The sequence below is a fragment of the Pristiophorus japonicus genome, chromosome 16 (genome assembly GCF_044704955.1).
Source record: "Pristiophorus japonicus isolate sPriJap1 chromosome 16, sPriJap1.hap1, whole genome shotgun sequence".
NCBI classification, from domain to species: Eukaryota; Metazoa; Chordata; class Chondrichthyes; family Pristiophoridae; genus Pristiophorus; species Pristiophorus japonicus.
In genome coordinates, this window is record NC_091992.1 from 1,183,135 (window position 1) to 1,204,351 (window position 21,217).

At 54.6% G+C, this 21,217-nt stretch overlaps 1 protein-coding gene across 4 annotated transcripts in view; it reads left to right on the forward strand.

Annotated features, from left to right (window-relative positions):
* The window catches only part of zswim7 (zinc finger, SWIM-type containing 7), an 82,907-nt gene that overhangs the window by 60,347 nt on the left and 1,343 nt on the right, over positions 1-21,217 (forward strand). For all 4 annotated transcript variants that reach the window (XM_070858028.1, XM_070858027.1, XM_070858029.1 and 1 more), the window contains one exon: positions 14,961-15,065. In XM_070858028.1, the coding sequence (XP_070714129.1) occupies positions 14,961-15,065 (105 nt within the window). The remainder of the gene's footprint in view (positions 1-14,960; positions 15,066-21,217) is intronic.

Here is a 21,217-nt window from a genome sequence, read left to right on the forward strand (position 1 = left end):
TTATATGGGACGGCGCGGGTTATATGGGACGGCGCGGGTTATATGGGACGGCGCGGGTTATATGGGACGGCACGGGTTATATGGGACGGAGGGGGTTATATGGGACGGAGCGGTTTATATGGGACGGCGAGGGTTATATGGGACGGAGAGGGTTATATGGGACGGCGCGGGTTATATGGGACGGCGCGGGTTATATGGGACGGCGCGGGTTATATGGGACGGCGCGGGTTATATGGGACGGCGCGGGTTATATGGGACGGCGCGGGTTATATGGGACGGCGAGGGTTATATGGGACGGCGCGGGTTTTATGGGACGGCGAGGGTTTTATGGGACGGCGCGGGTTATATAAGACGGCGAGGGTTATATGGGACGGCGAGGGTTATATGGGGACTGGCATGGGTTATATGGGACGGCGCGGGTTATATGGGACGGCGCGGGTTATATGGGACGGCGCGGGTTATATGGGACGGAGCGGTTTATATGGGACGGGGAGGGGGTTATATGGGACAGAGGGGGTTATATGGGACGGAGGGGGTTATATGGGACGGAGGGGGTTATATGGGACGGAGGGGGTTATATGGGACGGAGGGGGTTTTATGGGACGGAGGGGGTTTTATGGGACGGAGGGGGTTATATGGGACGGAGGGGGTTATATGGGACGGAGGGGGTTATATGGGACGGAGGGGGTTATATGGGACGGCGCGGGTTATATGGGACGGAGCGGGTTATATGGGACGGAGGGGGTTATATGGGACGGCGAGGGTTATATGGGACGGCGAGGATTATATGGGACGGCGAGTGTTATTTGGGACGGCGAGGGTTATTTGGGACGGCGAGGGTTATATGGGACGGCGAGTGTTATATGGGGACTGGCGCGGGTTATCTGGGACGGCGCGGGTTGTATGGGACGGCGCGGGTTGTATGGGACGGCGCGGGTTGTATGGGACGGCGCGGGTTGTATGGGACGGCGCGGGTTGTATGGGACGGCGAGGGTTGTATGGGACGGCGAGGGTTATATGGGACGGCGAGGGTTATATGGGACGGCGAGGGTTATACGGGACGGCACGGGTTATACGGGACGGTGAGGGTTATGTGGGACGGCGCGGGTTATGTGGGACGGCGCGGGTTATGTGGGACGGAGGGGGTTATATGGGACGGAGGGGGTTATATGGGACGGAGGGGGTTATATGGGACGGCGCGGGTTATATGGGACGGAGCGGGTTATATGGGACGGCGAGGGTTATGTGGGACGGCGAGGGTTATATGGGACGGAGGTGGTTATACGGGACGGAGGTGGTTATACGGGACGGCGCGGGTTATACGGGACGGCGCGGGTTATACAGGACGGCGAGGGTTATACGGGACGGCGAGGATTATACGGGACGGCGCGGGTTATACGGGACGGAGTGGGTTATATGGGACGGAGGAGGTTATATGGGACGGAGCGGGTTATATGGGACGGAGGAGGTTATATGGGACGGAGGAGATTATATGGGACGGAGGAGGTTATATGGGACGGAGCGGGTTATATGGGACGGAGCGGGTTATATGGGACGGAGGAGGTTATATGGGACGGAGGAGGTTATATGGGACGGAGGAGGTTATATGGGACGGCGCGGGTTATATGGGACGGAGGGGGTTATATGGGACGGAGGAGGTTATATGGGACGGAGTAGGTTATATGGGACGGCGCGGGTTATATGGGACGGAGGAGGTTATATGGGACGGAGGAGGTTATATGGGACGGAGGAGGTTATATGGGACGGAGGAGGTTATATGGGACGGAGCGGGTTATATGGGACGGATGGGGCAATATGGGACGACGTGGGTTATGTGTGACGACGTGGGTTATATGGGACGGCGCGGGTTATATGGGACGCCGCGGGTTATATGGGACGGCGCGGGTTATCTGGGACGGCGCGGGTTATATGGGAAGGATGGGGTTATTTGGGACGGCGAGGGTTATGTGGGACGGCGCGGGTTATGTGGGACGGCGCGGGTTATGTGGGACGGCGCGAGTTATATGGGACGGAGAGGGTTATATGGGACGGCGCTGGTTATATGGGACGGCGCGGGTTATATGGGACGGCGCGGGTTATATGGGACGGCGCGGGTTATATGGGACGGCGCGGGTTATATGGGACGGCGCGGGTTATATGGGACGGCGCTGGTTAAATGGGACGGCGCGGGTTATATGGGACGGCACGGGTTATATGGGACGGAGGGGGTTATATGGGACGGTGAGGGTTATGTGGGACGCGAGGGTTATGTGGGACGGAGGGGGTTATGTGGGACGCAAGGGTTATGTGGGAAGGCGAGGGTTATGTGGGACGGTGAGGGTTATGTGGGACGGTGAGGGTCATGTGGGACGCGAGGGTTATGTGGGACGCGAGGGTTATGTGGGACGGCGCGGGTTATGTGGGACGCGAGGGTTATGTGGGACGCGAGGGTTATGTGGGACGCGAGGGTTATGTGGGACGCGAGGGTTATGTGGGACGCGAGGGTTATGTGGGACGCGAGGGTTATATGGGACGGCGCGGGTTATGTGGGACGCGAGGGTTATTTGGGACGGCGAGGGTTATGTGGGAAGGCGAGGGTTATGTGGGAAGGCGAGGGTTATGTGGGACGGTGAGGGTCATGTGGGACGCGAGGGTTATGTGGGACGGTGAGGGTCATGTGGGACGGTGAGGGTTATGTGGGACGCGAGGGTTATGTGGGACGGTGAGGGTCATGTGGGACGGTGAGGGTCATGTGGGACGGTGAGGGTTATGTGGGACGCGAGGGTTATGTGGGACGGTGAGGGTCATGTGGGACGCGAGGGTCATGTGGGACGGTGAGGGTTATGTGGGACGGAGAGGGTTATGTGGGACGGTGAGGGTTATGTGGGACGGTGAGGGTCATGTGGGACGGAGAGGGTTATGTGGGACGGTGAGGGTTATGTGGGACGGAGAGGGTTATGTGGGACGGTGAGGGTTATGTGGGACGGTGAGGGTCATGTGGGACGGAGAGGGTCATGTGGGACGGTGAGGGTCATGTGGGACGGAGAGGGTTATGTGGGACGGTGAGGGTTATGTGGGACGCGAGGGTTATGTGGGACGGTGAGGGTCATGTGGGACGGAGAGGGTTATGTGGGACGGTGAGGGTTATGTGGGACGCGAGGGTTATGTGGGACGCGAGGGTTATGTGGGACGGTGAGGGTCATGTGGGACGCGAGGGTCATGTGGGACGGTGAGGGTCATGTGGGACGGTGAGGGTCATGTGGGACGCGAGGGTTATGTGGGACGGTGAGGGTTATGTGGGACGGTGAGGGTCATGTGGGACGGTGAGGGTCATGTGGGACGGTGAGGGTCATGTGGGACGGTGAGGGTTATGTGGGACGCGAGGGTTATGTGGGACGGTGAGGGTTATGTGGGACGGTGAGGGTCATGTGGGACGGTGAGGGTTATGTGGGACGGAGGGGGTTATGTGGGACGCGAGGGTTATGTGGGACGGTGAGGGTCATGTGGGACGCGAGGGTTATGTGGGACGCGAGGGTTATGTGGGACGGAGGGGGTTATATGGGACGGTGAGGGTTATGTGGGACGCGAGGGTTATGTGGGACGGTGAGGGTCATGTGGGACGCGAGGGTTATGTGGGACGCGAGGGTTATGTGGGACGCGAGGGTTATGTGGGACGCGAGGGTTATGTGGGACGCGAGGGTTATATGGGACGGCGCGGGTTATGTGGGACGCGAGGGTTATATGGGACGGCGCGGGTTATATGCGACGGAGCGGGTTATATGCGACGGAGGGGGTTATATGGGACGGAGGGGGTTATATGGGACGGAGGGGGTTATGTGGGACGGAGGGGGTTATGTGGGACGGTGAGGGTTATGTGGGACGGCGCGGGTTATGTGGGACGGAGGGGGTTATATGGGACGGTGAGGGTTATGTGGGACGGCGCGGGTTATGTGGGACGGAGGGGGTTATGTGGGACGCGAGGGTTATGTGGGACGCGAGGGTTATGTGGGACGGAGAGGGTTATGTGGGACGCGAGGGTTATGTGGGACGCGAGGGTTATGTGGGACGGAGGGGGTTATGTGGGACGCGAGGGTTATGTGGGACGCGAGGGTTATGTGGGACGGCGCGGGTTATGTGGGACGCGAGGGTTATATGGGACGGAGGGGATTATGTGGGACGCGAGGGTTATGTGGGACGCGAGGGTTATGTGGGACGGAGGGGATTATGTGGGACGCGAGGGTTATGTGGGACGCGAGGGTTATGTGGGACGGAGGGGGTTATGTGGGACGGTGAGGGTTATGTGGGAAGGCGAGGGTTATGTGGGACGCGAGGGTTATGTGGGACGCGAGGGTTATGTGGGACGCGAGGGTTATGTGGGACGCGAGGGTTATATGGGACGGCGCGGGTTATGTGGGACGCGAGGGTTATATGGGACGGCGCAGGTTATTTGCGACGGAGCGGGTTATATGCGACGGAGGGGGTTATATGGGACGGAGGGGGTTATATGGGACGGAGGGGGTTATGTGGGACGGAGGGGGTTATGTGGGACGGTGAGGGTTATGTGGGACGCGAGGGTTATGTGGGACGCGAGGGTTATATGGGACGGCGCGGGTTATATGCGACGGAGCGGGTTATATGCGACGGAGGGGGTTATATGGGACGGAGGGGGTTATATGGGACGGAGGGGGTTATATGGGACGGAGGGGGTTATGTGGGACGGTGAGGGTTATGTGGGACGCGAGGGTTATGTGGGACGCGAGGGTTATGTGGGACGGAGGGGGTTATATGGGACGGAGGGGGTTATGTGGGACGGTGAGGGTTATGTGGGACGGCGCGGGTTATATGGGGACGCGCCGAAGTTGCACCTACACTGTTCCGGATACTCCTGTCTCCCTATTCCATCCGTGCGTCAGGTCTGTTCTCAGACCAGGTGCTGTGTAACCCAGGAGGTCATCCAGTTCATGTTTGTGTTTAAAACGGGTTCTTCATCCTGTGGACTCAGGCAGCTGGGAATTGTCATAAAACGACAGATCTCCCCGGCCCCCTGGACACATCTGAACCCTGGCTTCAAGCATTTGTTATTTTAATTCAGATTTCTCAATTGGGACAACATGTTGAACGATGTTGGTTAGACAGTGCTGAATTCAGTGCCTTGGGTCGTTTTACTACATTAAAGGCGCTATGTAAAACAAGTTGTTGTATCACCCCACTTCACCATGCAAGAGAATCGGAAACCAGTTTATAAAGGCCATGTTCAACATTTTATTGTAATTAGTGTATACAGGAAACCAACTCCTGTGAAGACCGAATGGACTCTGCCCACACCCTCACACCACTCTGAATGGAAGCGACTCCCTCTCAACTCGCTTCTCCCACTGTGTGTCTGGTGGGGACAGTCCCAGTCTCCCTGCCCTGCAGCACCGCACTGTCTAATCAGTCAGTATTTAAGTAACATGACTCAGTGCGCAGTGCCAGGGAACTGAAAATAGGCTGGGTAATTGAAGGATGACCCCAGAGGCCAAGGTCACAGTCTGCGGGACGGGACAGGGCGGGGTGGGTCTGTTTACTATTCGATCTCACCGCTTCAGCGACTCAGTCAGCCCCTCGTTAATCTTTTAGCATGTCAGTATCAAACTCGGCCACTCATGCAACCATTGGGCTGCGATTGATGGGAAGAATGATCTCTAATCTGCATTTATTGCGCTGTGCTCCCGATGACAACTGTGCTATTTGTGGATTTGGTGACTTACCCGATCTCTGACTACAACGCTCGGTTGATGTCCTTCACATTTTAGCAACTCTGTGTTGGTCCTATTGCCTCCGACATACCGTTATTTCCACTCCATGCTGTGTTCCCCTCCCATCCCGAATTTAATAAGATGCCTTTGTTTTCCCCTCCCCCAGTGTCGGTACACTGATACTCTAACCTGCCCCAGTGTCGGTACACTGATACTCTAACCTGCCCCAGTGTCGGTACACTGATACTCTAACCTCCCCCAGTGTCGGTGCACTGATACTCTAACCTGCCCCAGTGTCCGTACACTGATACTCTAACCTTCCCCAGTGTCGGTACACTGATACTCTAACCTGCCCCAGTGTCGGTACACTGATACTCTAACCTCCCCCAGTGTCGGTACACTGATACTCTCACCTCCCCCAGTGTCGGTACACTGATACTCACACCTCCCCCAGTGTCCGTACACTGATACTCTAACCTGCCCCAGTGTCGGTACACTGATACTCTAACCTGCCCCAGTGTCGGTACACTGATACTCTAACCTCCCCCAGTGTCGGTACACTGATACTCTAACCTGCCCCAGTGTCGGTACATTGATACTCTAACCTCCCCCAGTGTCAGTACACTGATACTCTAACCTGCCCCAGTGTCGGGACACTGATACTCTAACCTGCCCCAGTGTCGGTGCACTGATACTCTAACCTGCCCCAGTGTCGGTACACTGATACTCTAACCTGCCCCAGTGTCAGTACACTGATACTCTAACCTCCCCCAGTGTCGGTATACTGATACTCCAACCTGCCCCAGTGTCGGTACACTGATACTCCAACCTGCCCCAGTGTCGGTACACTGATACTCCAACCTGCCCCAGTGTCGGTATACTGATACTCCAACCTGCCCCAGTGTCGGTACACTGATACTCCAACCTGCCCCAGTGTCGGTACACTGATACTCTAACCTGCCCCAGTGTCAGTACACTGATACTCTAACCTCCCCCAGTGTCGGTACACTGATACTCTAACCTGCCCCAGTGTCGGTGCACTGATACTCTAACCTGCCCCAGTGTCGGTGCACTGATACTCTAACCTGCCCCAGTGTCGGTACACTGATACTCTAACCTGCCCCAGTGTCGGTACACTGATACTCTAACCTGCCCCAGTGTCGGTACACTGATACTCTAACCTCCCCCAGTGTCGGTATACTGATACTCCAACCTGCCCCAGTGTCGATACACTGATACTCTAACCTGCCCCAGTATCGGTACACTGATACTCTAACCTCCCCTAGTGTCGGTACACTGATACTCTAACCTTCCCCAGTGTCGGTACACTGATACTCCAACCTGCCCCAGTGTCGGTACACTGATACTCTAACCTGCCCCAGTGTCGGTACACTGATACTCCAACCTGCCCCAGTGTCGGTACACTGATACTCCAACCAGCCCCAGTGTCGGTACACTGATACTCTAACCTCCCCCAGTGTCAGTACACTGATACTCTAACCTCCCCCAATGTCGGTACACTGATACTCTAACCTCCCCTAGTGTCGGTACACTGATACTCTAACCTGCTCCAGTGTCGGTACACTGATACTCTAACCTGCCCCAGTGTCGGTACACTGATACTCTAACCTGCCCCAGTGTCCGTACACTGATACTCTAACCTGCCCCAGTGTCGGTATACTAATACTCTAACCTGCCCCAGTGTCGGTACACTGATACTCTAACCTTCCCCAGTGTCGGTACACTGATACTCTAACCTGCCCCAGTGTCAGTACACTGATACTCTAACCTGCCCCAGTGTCAGTACACTGATACTCTAACCTCCCCTAGTGTCGGTACACTGATACTCTAACCTCCCCTAGTGTCGGTACACTGATACTCTAACCTGCCCCAGTGTCGGTACACTGATACTCTAACCTGCCCCAGTGTCGGTACACTGATACTCTAACCTTCCCCAGTGTCGGTACACTGATACTCCAACCTGCCCCAGTGTCGGTACACTGATACTCTAACCTTCCCCAGTGTCGGTACACTGATACTCTAACCTGCCCCAGTGTCCGTACACTGATACTCTAACCTGCCCCAGTGTCAGTACACTGATACTCTAACCTGCCCCAGTGTCGGTACACTGATACTCTAACCTCCCCTAGTGTCGGTACACTGATACTCTAACCTGCCCCAGTGTCGGTACACTGATACTCTAACCTGCCCCAGTGTCCGTACACTGATACTCTAACCTGCCCCAGTGTCAGTACACTGATACTCTAACCTGCCCCAGTGTCCGTACACTGATACTCTAACCTGCCCCAGTGTCGGTACACTGATACTCTAACCTGCCCCAGTGTCGGTACACTGATACTCTAACCTTCCCCAGTGTCGGTACACTGATACTCCAACCTGCCCCAGTGTCGGTACACTGATACTCTAACCTCCCCTAGTGTCGGTACACTGATACTCTAACCTGCCCCAGTGTCGGTACACTGATACTCTAACCTTCCCCAGTGTCCGTACACTGATACTCCAACCTGCCCCAGTGTCGGTACACTGATACTCTAACCTTCCCCAGTGTCGGTACACTGATACTCTAACCTGCCCCAGTGTCCGTACACTGATACTCTAACCTGCCCCAGTGTCAGTACACTGATACTCTAACCTGCCCCAGTGTCGGTACACTGATACTCTAACCTGCCCCAGTGTCGGTACACTGATACTCTAACCTCCCCCAGTGTCCGTACACTGATACTCTAACCTGCCCCAGTGTCGGTACACTGATACTCTAACCTCCCCTAGTGTCGGTACACTGATACTCTAACCTGCCCCAGTGTCGGTACACTGATACTCTAACCTTCCCCAGTGTCGGTACACTGATACTCCAACCTGCCCCCTCCCTCACCAAATGTTTAGTGAGAACCTCTTGTTTTCCCCACTCTGTTTGTCACATTGAATCTTTATAAATCACTGGTTAGGCCTGAGTTGGAGCATTGTGTCCAATTCTGGGAGAAGGCTTTAGAGAGGGTAGAGAGGAGATTTACTGCAATGATCCCAGGGATGAGGGACTTTAGTGATGTGGAGAGATTGGAGAAGCTGGGGTTGTTCTCCTTGGATCAGAGAAGTTTAAGGGAAGATTTGATCGAGGTATTCAGAATCTTGAAGGGTTTTGAGAAGAGCAAATAAGGGGAAATTGTTTCCAGTGGCAGGAGGCTCGGTAACCAGAGGGACACAGATTGAAGGTAATTGTCAAAAGAGCCAGAGGGGGAGGGGAGGAGAGGAGAATGTGTTTACGCAGCGAGTTGTTGTGATCGGGAACACGCTGTCTGAAAGGGCGGTGGGAGCAGATTCAATAATAACTGTCAAACCGGGAAATGGATCAATACTCGGAAGAGGAAAATTTGCCGGGCTGCGGGGAAAGAGCGGGGGGAGTGGGACTGATTGGATCGTTCTGTCACAGAGCCAGCACAGGCTCGATGGGTAAAGGCCTCCTCCTGTGCAGCAAGATTCTGTGATTCGAATTTTCCCTTTGAGTAGCACTGAGTAATCCACTGTCAGAGTTCATTGAATGGGTTCAATCTGTAATTTCCCCGTTCGTTCTAAAACACCCTAGAATTTGCAAACTTCAAATATCTGACATTTGACTCATCTAATGACTTGGTTTCAGGTCTGGTTTTGTAACTATGACACTTTGCACATTTGCAAACCGAATGAGCACCCACAGTCTGTTCTGACTGTTACACACGGAATCTGTGGAGTGAATGTCGTATTCTCTTTAAACTTGACACAGCTCATGTTACATTTTGAGCACATTAATTTCAATTGATGCTAATTTATGTAAATAAACACTGTGTTAGTGAACCAAAGTTCGTAGTTGGTATTTTGTATCTGTGGTGTTTGTGACATCCTGAGCATGTGTGGTGCAGTGTCTGTCATCTGACCCTGGGACCCTGACCAGTTTCTCAGCATGTTACAGAGACGGCACAAGTCAATGATCGGTGCAGCCCTTCACTAAAATGAGGCAAAATTCATGGTTTATTTATTTCTGTTGCCTTTCATAGTATTCCCCCTCCAGGCTGAGCAATTCCAAATATTACCTACTACCCATTGAGGTAATTGCAAACCCCACTGGGCCTCGCCCTCCTCCAGCACTCTGACTGTACACCATGTGCACAGTGTGTTGTGTCTCGAGACTTCCTCTCTCGTGCTTGTCGACCTGTCTGCAGCATTTAACGCGATTGACCACACTTTCCTCCTCCAACACCCTCTCCTATTTCCTATCTACATGCTACCCCTCCAGTTCCACGCATACGCTGATGACAGCTCGCTCTACCTGACCACCTCTCTCTCTCTCTCCCTGTCTCGCTCTCTCTCTCTCGAGCCCTCCAATGTCTCTGATCTGTCAGACTGCTTGTCCGACTTCCAGTACTGGATGAAGAGAAATTTCCTGCACCTAAATATTGGGAAGACCGAAGCCATTGTCTTCAGTCCCTGCCACAAACTGCGTTCCCTAGACACCGACTCCGTCCCTCTCCCTAGCCACTGTCTGAGGCTGAACCAGACCGTTCGCAACCTTGCTGTGGTATTTGACCCCGAGCTGAGCTTCCGACCACATATCGCACCGTCGCTAAGACCGTGACATCACCTGACTTCACCACTGCCTCAGCTCATCTGCTGCTGAAGCCCTCATCCCGCCTTTGTTACATCTAGACTATTCCAGTGCACTCCTGGCTGTCCTCCCATCTTCCACCCTGCATAAGCTTCAGCTCAAGTCAAGAACAGTGCTCGCTAAAGTAGAGCAGCAGGCTGGCACCATCTGCAGACACACACATGCTGACAACACCCAGCCCGACCCCGACCCCGACTCCCCGTCCAGCCCCCTCCCCGGGCCAGCCAACCCCCTTCCACCATCCCTCTCCCCCCCCCGCCCTTCCCCCCCCCTGCCCCAGCCCTCCCCCCCCAGCCCTCCCCCCCCCCCCCGCCCCAGCCCTCCCCCCCACCGCCCCAGCCCTTCCCCCACCGCCCTTCCCCCCCCTGCCCCAGCCCTTCCCGCCCCCGCCCCAGCCCTCCCCCCTCCCGCCCTTCCCCCCCTGCCCCAGCCCTCCCCGCTCCAGCCCTCCCCCCCCGCCCCAGCCCTCCCCCCCCCCCCGGCCCTTCCCCCCCCTGCCCCAGCCCTCCCCGCCCCCGCCCCAGCCCTCCCCGCTCCAGCCCTCCCCCCCCCGCCCCAGCCCTCCCCCCACCGCCCCAGCCCTCCCCCCCCCCCGGCCCTTCCCCCCCCCTGCCCCAGCCCTCCCCCCCCCCCCGGCCCTTCCCCCCCCTGCCCCAGCCCTCCCCCCCCCCTGCCCCAGCCCTCCCCTCCCCCCCCCCGCCCCAGCCCTCCCCTCCGCCCCCGCCCCAGCCCTCCCCCCCTGCCCCAGCCCTCCCCGCCCCCCGCCCTTCCCCCCCGCCCCAGCCCTCCCCCTCCCCCCAGCCCTCCCTGCCCACGCCCCAGCCCTTCCCCCCCGCCCCCGCCCTTCCCCCCGCCCCTGCCCTTCCCCCCCGCCCCTGCCCTCCCCCCCCTGCCCCAGCCCTCCCCCCCCCCCCCCGCCCCAGCCCTCCCCCCCCCCCCGCCCCAGACCTCCACTGCCCCAGCCCTCCCCCTGCCCAGCCCTCCCCCACCCCGCCCCAGCCCTTCCCCCCCTCCCGCCCCAGCCCTCCCCTGCCCCAGCCCTCCCCCACCCCCGCCCAGCCCGACCCCTACATGACCTGACCCCGACCCCTACGCGCCGCCGCCCAGCGCGACCTCTTCGTTCTCAGATTGCTTGTCTATCATCCAGTCTGATCATTGACCTGAAGCACTAATTCTTGTTTCTCTCTGCCGGACCCGCTGAGTAATTTGAGCAGTTTCTGGAGAAGTGTTGATTGCGAGTCCCTGCTGTCGAGCCTGACTTGCCGGAGAGAACGCTGCACACACAGCCTTTGTTTTATTTATCTGTTCGCGGGATGTGGGCGTCGTTGACATGGCTGCCATTTATTGCCCATCCCTAAATGCTCTCGAGAAGGTGGTGGTGAGCCGCCGCCTTGAACCGCTGTTCTTTGTAGCGGTTTGATACACAGAGGGGCTCGCTGGGCCAGTTCAAAGGGCAGTTGTCAACCACATTGCTGTGGGTCTGGAGTCACATATAGGTAAGGGCGGCAGATCTCCTCCCTAAAGGGCATTACTGAACCTGACGGGTTTTTACCACAATCCGGCAGTTTCATGGTCACCATTACTGACACTAGCTTTTTATTCCAGATTTATTTAATTCACTGAATTTAAATTCCCCAGAGTAAATCACCCATTAAACACTCCCAGGGCAGGTACAGGGGGTTAGATACAGAGTAAAGCTCCCTCTACACTGTCCCATCAAACACTCCCAGGGCAGGTACAGGGGGTTAGATACAGAGTAAAGCTCCCTCTACACTGTCCCATCAAACACTCCCAGGGCAGGTACAGCACGGGGTTAGATACAGAGTAAAGCTCCCTCTACACTGTCCCATCAAACACTCCCAGGACAGGTACAGGGGGTTAGATACAGAGTAAAGCTCCCTCTACACTGTCCCATCAAACACTCCCAGGGCAGGTACAGCACGGGGTTAGATACAGAGTAAAGCTCCCTCTACACTGTCCCATCAAACACTCCCAGGGCAGGTACAGGGGGTTAGATACAGAGTAAAGCTCTCTCTACACTGTCCCATCAAACACTGGATGGAATATGGGCCAGTACTGAAGGCAATCTCACTGGAATTTGTGCAATGTAGCTGACTGGAAATACTGTAAAATGGTTTATGTTATATATGTGGACTTGTATTTACTCTGTACAGCCACCAGAGGGCTCTTCTCCTGGAGTCCCAAGGGATCCCATAATCCCTTGGGAGCACAGGTATTTAAGGAGGCCTCACAAGTTGGAGAGGCACTCTGGAGACCTGCAATAAAAGACTACGGTCACACTTTACTTTGAGCTCACAGTGTTCAGTCTGACTCTTTCTCCATACACAACAGTTTATATTTGTGGAAGGAAATGCTCACAGGGACGGAAACATGCTTATTTCAAAACCAGTTTTATTAGAAATATAAGTGGTTTTACAGAAGTGTTCAGTGTAATCAGTTTACCCATTAATGCCTAATGGTCTCCGGCTGTTGGAATTATTCAGACTTTGCAAAGCACAGTGTCATACACAAAGCAAAAGGAAGCATGAGTCACCATAGTGCACATTGGGCAATTTTCTTATTTTTTAGCATCAGTTTACTGTACAGCCTGTGTGTCCATACTGAGTATGTGACTAACGTACTGTACAGCCTGTGTGTCCATACTGAGTGTGTGACTAACATACTGTACAGCCTGTCCCACCCTATGCTGCAGAGGGGTGATTTATTGCACAGCCTATATGTCTATACTGGCCACCAACACTCTGGATTATCTCTATTCTAACTTCCATTATCCTTTTTTTTTGCCTGGCAGTAGTTACTGAGTTTCACACCTCGCTGTCTATATCCGAGGCAGTGCCCGTTATCACCATTGCTGCTTTACTCAGCCTGAATATGCTCCTGAGTGAGGATATATAATCGGCTGTGACTGATTAATAATGTAGTACTGCGTTGGGAAGGGGGGAGAGGGGTGTATGTGAACGTGTACACAAGGGTAGGGGGAGTGACGATCATAGTCGGGGGAGGGGGAGGGGGAGGGGGAGTGACGGGAGGGGGAGAGGGAGTGACGATCACGGTCGGGGGGGAGGGGGAGTGACGGGAGGAGGGAGAGGGAGTGACGATCACGGTCGGGGGAGGGGGAGGGGGAGTGACGGGAGGAGGGAGAGGGAGTGACGATCACGGTCGGGGGGAGGGAGAGTGACGGGGAGAGGGAGTGACGATCACGGTCGGGGGAGGGGGAGTGACGGGAGGGGGAGAGGGAGTGACGATCACGGTCGGGGGGAGGGGGAGTGACGGGAGGAGGGAGAGGGAGTGACGATCACGGTCGGGGGAGGGGGAGTGACGGGAGGGGGAGAGGGAGTGACGATCACGGTCGGGGGAGGGGGAGTGACGGGAGGGGGAGAGGGAGTGACGATCACGGTCGGGGGAGGGGGAGTGACGGGAGGGGGAGAGGGAGTGACGATCACGGTCGGGGGGGGGGGGGGAGTGACGGGAGGAGGGAGAGGGAGTGACGATCACGGTCGGGGGAGGGGGAGTGACGGGAGGGGGAGAGGGAGTGACGATCACGGTCGGGGGGGAGGGGGAGTGACGGGAGGGGGAGAGGGAGTGACGATCACGGTCGGGGGGGGGGGGGAGTGACGGGAGGAGGGAGAGGGAGTGACGATCACGGTCGGGGGAGGGGGAGTGACGGGAGGGGGAGAGGGAGTGACGATCACGGTCGGGGGGGGGGGGAGTGACGGGAGGAGGGAGAGGGAGTGACGATCACGGTCGGGGGAGGGGGAGTGACGGGAGGGGGAGAGGGAGTGACGATCACGGTCGGGGGGGAGGGGGAGTGACGGTCACGGTCGGGGGGAGGGGGAGTGACGATCACGGTCGGGGGGGAGGGGGAGTGACGGGAGGAGGGAGAGGGAGTGACGATCACGGTCGGGGGAGGGGGAGGGGGAGTGACGATCACGGTCGGGGGGAGGGAGAGTGACGGGAGGGGGAGAGGGAGTGACGATCACGGTCGGGGGGAGGGGGAGTGACGGTCACGGTCGGGGGGGAGGGGGAGTGACGGTCACGGTCGGGGGGGAGGGGGAGTGACGATCACGGTCGGGGGGGAGGGGGAGTGACGGGAGGAGGGAGAGGGAGTGACGATCACGGTCGGGGGGAGGGGGAGTGACGGGAGGAGGGAGAGGGAGTGACGATCACGGTCGGGGGAGGGGGAGGGGGAGGGGGTGGGGGAGGGGGAGGGGGAGGGTGACGTGCTGCACGCACAGCTAAGGGAAGGTTTTGACGCCCAGGATTGGAATGGTGAGTCTTGCTGTTTGCGATATCCCTGTCCTTGACCTTCTGAGATCAGGATTATCCTCCCTCCTCCCTCCTCCCTCCTCCCTCCTCCCCAAACAGTTGTGGTTTCAGACTTGTATGTTGCATTTGATGTTGTGTTTCGGCTGTGCTATATTTTGTTCTAATTTAAGAACATAAGAACTAGGAGCAGGAATCGGCCATACGGCCCCTCGAGCCTGCTCCACCATTCAATGAGATCATGGCTGATTTGGACAAATAATTTCTGTTTTGTTCTGTAGGTTGTAGGAAGCTCTGGTCGGGTGTATCGGTGCCTAAGTTCCTGCCTCTACTGCTCATGTCCAGCCTTCATGTACTCTGTCTTACGAAGGAATGACAATATATTGGTAAGGACTTAAAATCAACTAGCAGGACAGGCACTTTCCCTTCCAGGTTTGTCCTTTGACCCCTCCTGACCTCCAGGCAGCTTCATGCCTGCTCTAAGTTCCAAGTGCAGCAGTGTCTGCAGTACGGCACCCCAGGTAACAATTCCCCAATCACAGGGTGTGAGACCCTGTATCGTGACCCTCTCCTGCACCAGATTGGAAGCCAACACATACCCTTGTATTTAAATGCTTCCTCAGAGAATTCCTGCTGATTCATTGTGTAATTGAAACTTTGCCAACTACACCATATTGCCTCTATCCTCTTTAAATGAACAGTCAGTAAAATGCTCTCGAGTATTCCTCTATTCCCAGTGTTTTGCTAACTGTTCTGTAGTTCCCTGATCTGTGACTTGCTCATAAGAACATAAGAGTTAGGAGCAGGAGTCGGCCATTCGGCCCCTCGAACCTGCTCCACCATTCAATATCATGGCTGATCTTCGACCTCAACTCCACTTCCCGCTCTATCCCTACATACCTTAATTCCCCCAAATTTACCGACCTCTGTCTTGAATATACTCAACGACTGAGCATCCACAGCCCTCTGGGCGAAAGAATTCCAAAGATTCACAACACTTTGAAGAAATTTCTCCTCATCTCAGTCCTAAATGGCCAATCCTTATCCTGAGACTGAGACCCCTGGTTCTAGACTCCCCAGCCAGGGGGAAACATCCTCCCTGCATCTACCCTGTCAAGCCCTGTAAGAATTTTGTCTGTTTCAATGAGATCACCTCTCATTCTTCTAAAGTCTAGAGAATATGGGCCTAGTCTCCTCAATCTCTCTTCATAGGACTATTCCCCATCCCAGGAATCAGTGCACTCCCTCTAAGGCAAGTATGTCTTTCCTTAGTTAAGGAGACCAGAACTGTACATAGTGCTCCAGGTGTGGCCACACCAAGGCCCTGTATAATTGTAGTAAGGCGTCTTTACTCTTGTACTCTAATCCCTTTGTAACAAAAGCTAACATACCATTTGCTTTCCTGATTGCTTGCTGTACCTGCATGTTAACTTTCTGCGATTCATGTACAAGAACACTCAGGTCCCTCTGAATGCAAACATTTCCAGTCTCTCACCATTCAAAAAATATTCTGTGTTTTTGTTTTTCCTATCAAAATGGATAACTTCACACTTCCCCACATTGTATTCTATTTGTCATGTTCTTGCCCACTCAGTCCTCAGTCAACCTGTCCATATCTCTCTGCTGCCTCTTTGCGTCCTCCTCACAGATTACTTTCCCACCTAACTTTGCATAATCAGCAAACTTGGATACGTTATACTCATCTAAGTCATTAATATAGATTGTAAATAGCTGGGGCGCCAGCACTGATCCCTGCGGTACCCCGCTATTTACAGCCTGCCAACCCGAAAAAGTCCCGTTTATTCCTAATCTCTGTTTTCTGTCTATTAACCAGTCCTCAGTCCATGCTAATCTATTACTCTCAATCTCATGAGTTCTAATTTTGTGTAATAACCTCTTGTGTGGCACCTTATCAAATGCTTTTTGAAAATCTAAATACAATACATCACTGGTTCCCCCTTATCCATCCTACTAGTTCCATCTTCAAAAAACTCTTAACAGATTTGTCAAACATGATTTCCCTTTCATAAAACCCTGTTGACTCTGCCTGATCATATTATGATTTTTTTAAGTGCCCTGTTACCACGTCCCCAATAACAGATTCTATCATTTGCCTACTGCTGATATCAGGCTAACTGGCCTGTAGTTTCCCATTTTTTCTCTTCCTCCTTCCTTAAACAGCGGGGTTATGTTTGCTACCTTCCAATCCTTGGGGACTGTTCTAGAATCGATGGAATTCTGGAAGATTAAGATCAGTGCATCCACTATCTCTGCAGCTACTTCTTTTAAAACCCTAGGATGCAGGTTGTCGGGTCCAGGGGATTTGTCGCCACTTAATCCCATTAATTTCTCCAGTACAATGGGCCCAAGTTTCCACACGCGCCTAGAACGGCGCAGTCCCGACCTGGACGCCCGTTTTTCGCGCCACAAAGTGCGCCTAAAAAAATCTTCGGTGTTCTCCACTTCCCTGCAGGTCCTCTGGCCCTCGGCACAGCACAGCACGAGCTGTGGGGGGGCGGAGCCAGGTCCCTGCGCTGAAAGCAGTGCCGGGACCTCTGCACATGCGCGCTATAGTGGGCACGCAAGTGCAGCAGCTCCAGGCGCCGAACTGTGTGGGAGGGGCCCGAAGCACGCAGCCCCGAGCCCTGGCCCAATGGCCTCACTGGGGCTGCGTGAATAAGGCTCCTCCCACGGCCAGCTCCTGCTTTCCCCCCCCCCCCGACCAGACCCGACACCCGCTCCCCCCCCGACTGGACCCAACCCCAACCGACTCCCACTCCCACTCCCCGACCCGACACCCGCTCCGCCCCCCCCCCCCCCTTGCCTCCGGACCCGACCCGACTCCCGCCCACCGACCCGACTCCCGCCCCCCGACCCGACCCGACTCCCGCTCCCGCTCCGCCCCCCCCCCCCCCCCGACTGGACCCGACCCGACTCTCGCTCCCGGACTGGATCCGACCTGACCTCCCCCTCCCTCCCTCTCTCTCCCTCCCTCCCCCCCTCCCTCTCTCTTCCCCTCCCCCCCTCTCTCTCTCTCCCCCCCCCTCTCTCTCTCCCCCCCCTCTCTCTCTCCCCCCTCCCCTCCCTCTCTCTCCCTCCCTCCCCCCCTCCCTCTCTCTTCCCCTCCCCCCCTCTCTCTCTCTCCCCCCCCCTCTCTCTCTCCCCCCTCCCCTCTCTCTCTCTCCCCCCTCCCCTCTCTCTTCCCCCCCCCCCTCTCTCCCTCTCTCCCTCCCTCCCCCCGACCCGAACTGAACCTCCCCGACCCGACCCAACGCCACCTACCTGTAAATCTGGTGCTGGGGACGGGCCCTGCCCGAAGTCTCGGGCCGACCCGTTCAGCCTTCGGTTCCGAAAGGCCTGCCTGAAGCACTTTCACACAGGTAGGAAGATGGTTTATTTAATCTTTTCTTTGCTTATAAATGTTTATTCAGGTTGGATTTATTTGTATAATATTTGTATAAGTATAAGTAAGGATTTATTATAGAATTTAATGACTTCCCTTCCCCCCCTCCCCCCCACCTCGTTCTGGACACCTAATTTGTAACCTGCGCCTGATTTTTTAATGTGTAGACAAGGTTTTTTCAGTTCTACAAAAATCTTCACATGCTCCATTCTAAGTTAGTTTGGAGTACGTTTTCACTGTGGAAACTTTGAAATCAGGCGTCAGTAGCCGGACACGCCCCCTTTTGGAAAAAAAAATTCTGTTCCAAAGTGGAACTGTTCTACCTGACTAGAACTGCAGAAAAAAAAATGTGGAGAATTGCAATTTCTAAGATAGTCCGTTCTCCACCAGTTGCTCCTAAAAATCAGGCGCAAATCACGTGGAAACTTGGGCCATATGTCTTTACTTATACTGATTTCTTTAAGTTCCTCATTCTCTCCAGACCCTTGGTTTCCCATGCGTTCCAGAATGTTTTTGTGTCTTCTACCGTGAAGGCAGATACAAAGTATTTGTTTAATGTCTCTGTCATTTCCTTATTTACCATTATAATTTCTCCTGTCACTGCCTCGAATGGGCCCACGTTTACTTTCACTAATCTCTTCCTATTTACATACCTATAGAAATGCTTACAATCTGTTTTTATATCTCTTGCTAATTTACTCATAGTTTTTTTCACTTTATCAATTTCTTGGTCCTCCTTTGCTGAATTCTAAAATCCTCACAATCCTCAGGCTTTTTAGCAACATTATAAGCCTCTTCCTTTGATCTAATACTATCATTAACTTCTCTTGTTAGCCACGGATGGACCACTTTTCCGTGTGGGGTTTTTGTGCCTTAAAGGAATGTATGTTTGTTGTAAATTATGTATTATTTCTTTAAATGCTTGCCATTGCTGGTCTACCGTCATACCTTTTAATGTAGTATCCCAATCTACCTGAGCCAACTCTCCCCTCATACCGACATAGTTTACCTTGTTTAGATTTAAGATCTTAGTTTCGGACTTAACTAAATCCTTTGTTTAAACAGCAGTATTCCCGGTTAATTCATTTTACTGCTGGTGACACGGGTCATTGCTCAGTTTAACACAGAATGTTAGGCTTTTTGAGAAAACAAACAAAAGTTCTGAGCAATCGGCCATTGTGGGGGGGTGGGGGGATTTTGTGGGGTGGTGGGGGCGGGAGGTGCTTGTGGGGGGTGGGGGTTATGATGGGGGGGAGGTTGTTTGTGGAGGAGGTTGGTGATGGGGGCGGTTGTGGGGGAGTGGGGTTGTTGATGGGGGTGGGGGATATAAGAACATAAGAAATAGGAGCAGGGGTAGGCCATACGGCCCCTCGAGCCTGCTCCGCCATTTAATACGATCATGGCTGATCCGATCATGGACTCAGCTCCACTTCCCCGCCCGCTCCCCATAACCCCTTATTCCCTTATTGTTTAAGAAACTGTCTATTTCTGTCTTAGATTTATTCAATGTCCCAGCTTCCACAGCTCTCTGAGGCAGTGAATTCCACAGATTTACAACCCTCTGAGAGAAGAAATTTCTCCTCATCTCTGTTTTAAATTGGCGGCCCCTTATTCTAAGATCATGCCCCCAAGTTCTAGTCTCCCCCATCAGTGGAAACATCCTCTCTGCATCCACCTTGTCAAGCCCCCTCATAATCTTATACGTTTCGATAAGATCACCTCTCATTCTTCTGAATTCCAATGAGTAAAGGCTCAACTTACCTTTCCTCATAAGTCAACCCCCTCATTCCTGGAATCAACCTAGTGAACCTTCTCTGAACTGCCTCCAAAGCAAGTATATGCTTTCGTAAATATGGAAACCAAAACTGCACGCAGTATTCCAGTTGTGGCCTCACTAATACCTTATATAGCTATAACAAGACTTCCCTGCTTTTATACTCCATCCCCTTTGCAATAAAGGCCAAGATTCCATTGACCTTCCTGATCACTTGCTGTACCTGCATACTATCCTTTTGTGTTTCATGCACAAGTACCCCCAGGTCCCACTGTACTGCGGCAGTTTGCAATATTTCTCCATTTAAATAATAATTTGCTCTTTGATTTTTTCTGCCAAAGTGGATGACCTCACACTTTCCAACATTATACACCATCTGCCAAATTTTTGCTCACTCACTTAGCCTGTCTATGTCGTTTTGCAGATTTTTTGTGTCCTCCTCACACATTGCTTTTCCTCCCATCTTTGTATCATCAGTAAACTTGGCTACGTTACACTCGGTCCCTTCTTCCAAGTCATTAATATAGATTGTAAATAGTTGGGGTCCCAGCACTGATCCCTGCGGCTAACCAAAGATGAACCATTTATCCCAACTCTCTATTGTCTGTTAGTTAGCCAATCCTCTATCCATGCTAATATATTATCCCCAACTCCGTGAACTTTTATCTTGTGCATAGGGGGGAGGTTATGTGTGGCGGGGGGGGGGCGGGTAGAAGGCAGTTATGGGTGGAGGTTGTGGGGGGGGGGTGGTGTGGAGGGGGGTTGTTTGGGGGGGGGTGGGGGTTATGGGGGGGAGGTTGCGTGGGGTGGCGGTTATTTGTGGGAGGGTGGGGTTGGTGATGGGGGTTGGGGTTATGGGGGGAGGTTGTGTGGAGGGGGGGTTGGGGTTATGGGGGGAGGTTGTGTGGGGGGATTGTTTGGGGGGGGTTATGGGGAGGAGGTTGTGTGGAGGGGCGTTGTTTGGGGGGGGTTATGGGGGGGGAGGTTGTGTGGGGGGCGGTTATTTGTGGGAGGGTGGGGTTGGTGATGGGGGTTGGGGTTATGGGGGAGGTTGTGTGGAGGGGATTGTTTGGGGGGGTTGGGGTTATGGGGGGAGGTTGTGTGGAGGGGGGGGGGGTTGGGGTTATGGGGGGAGGTTGTGTGGAGGGGATTGTTTGGGGAGGGTTGGGGTTATGGGGGGAGGTTGTGTGGAGGGGGAGGTTGTTTGGGGGGGTTGGGGTTATGGGGGGAGGTTGTGTGGAGGGGGGGTGGTTTGGGGTTGTGTGGGGGGGGTTGTTTCGGGGGGGTTGGGGTTATGGGGGAGGTTGTGTGGGGGGGGTGGTTTTGGGGGGGGGGGCTGGGGTCATGGGGAGAGGTTGTGT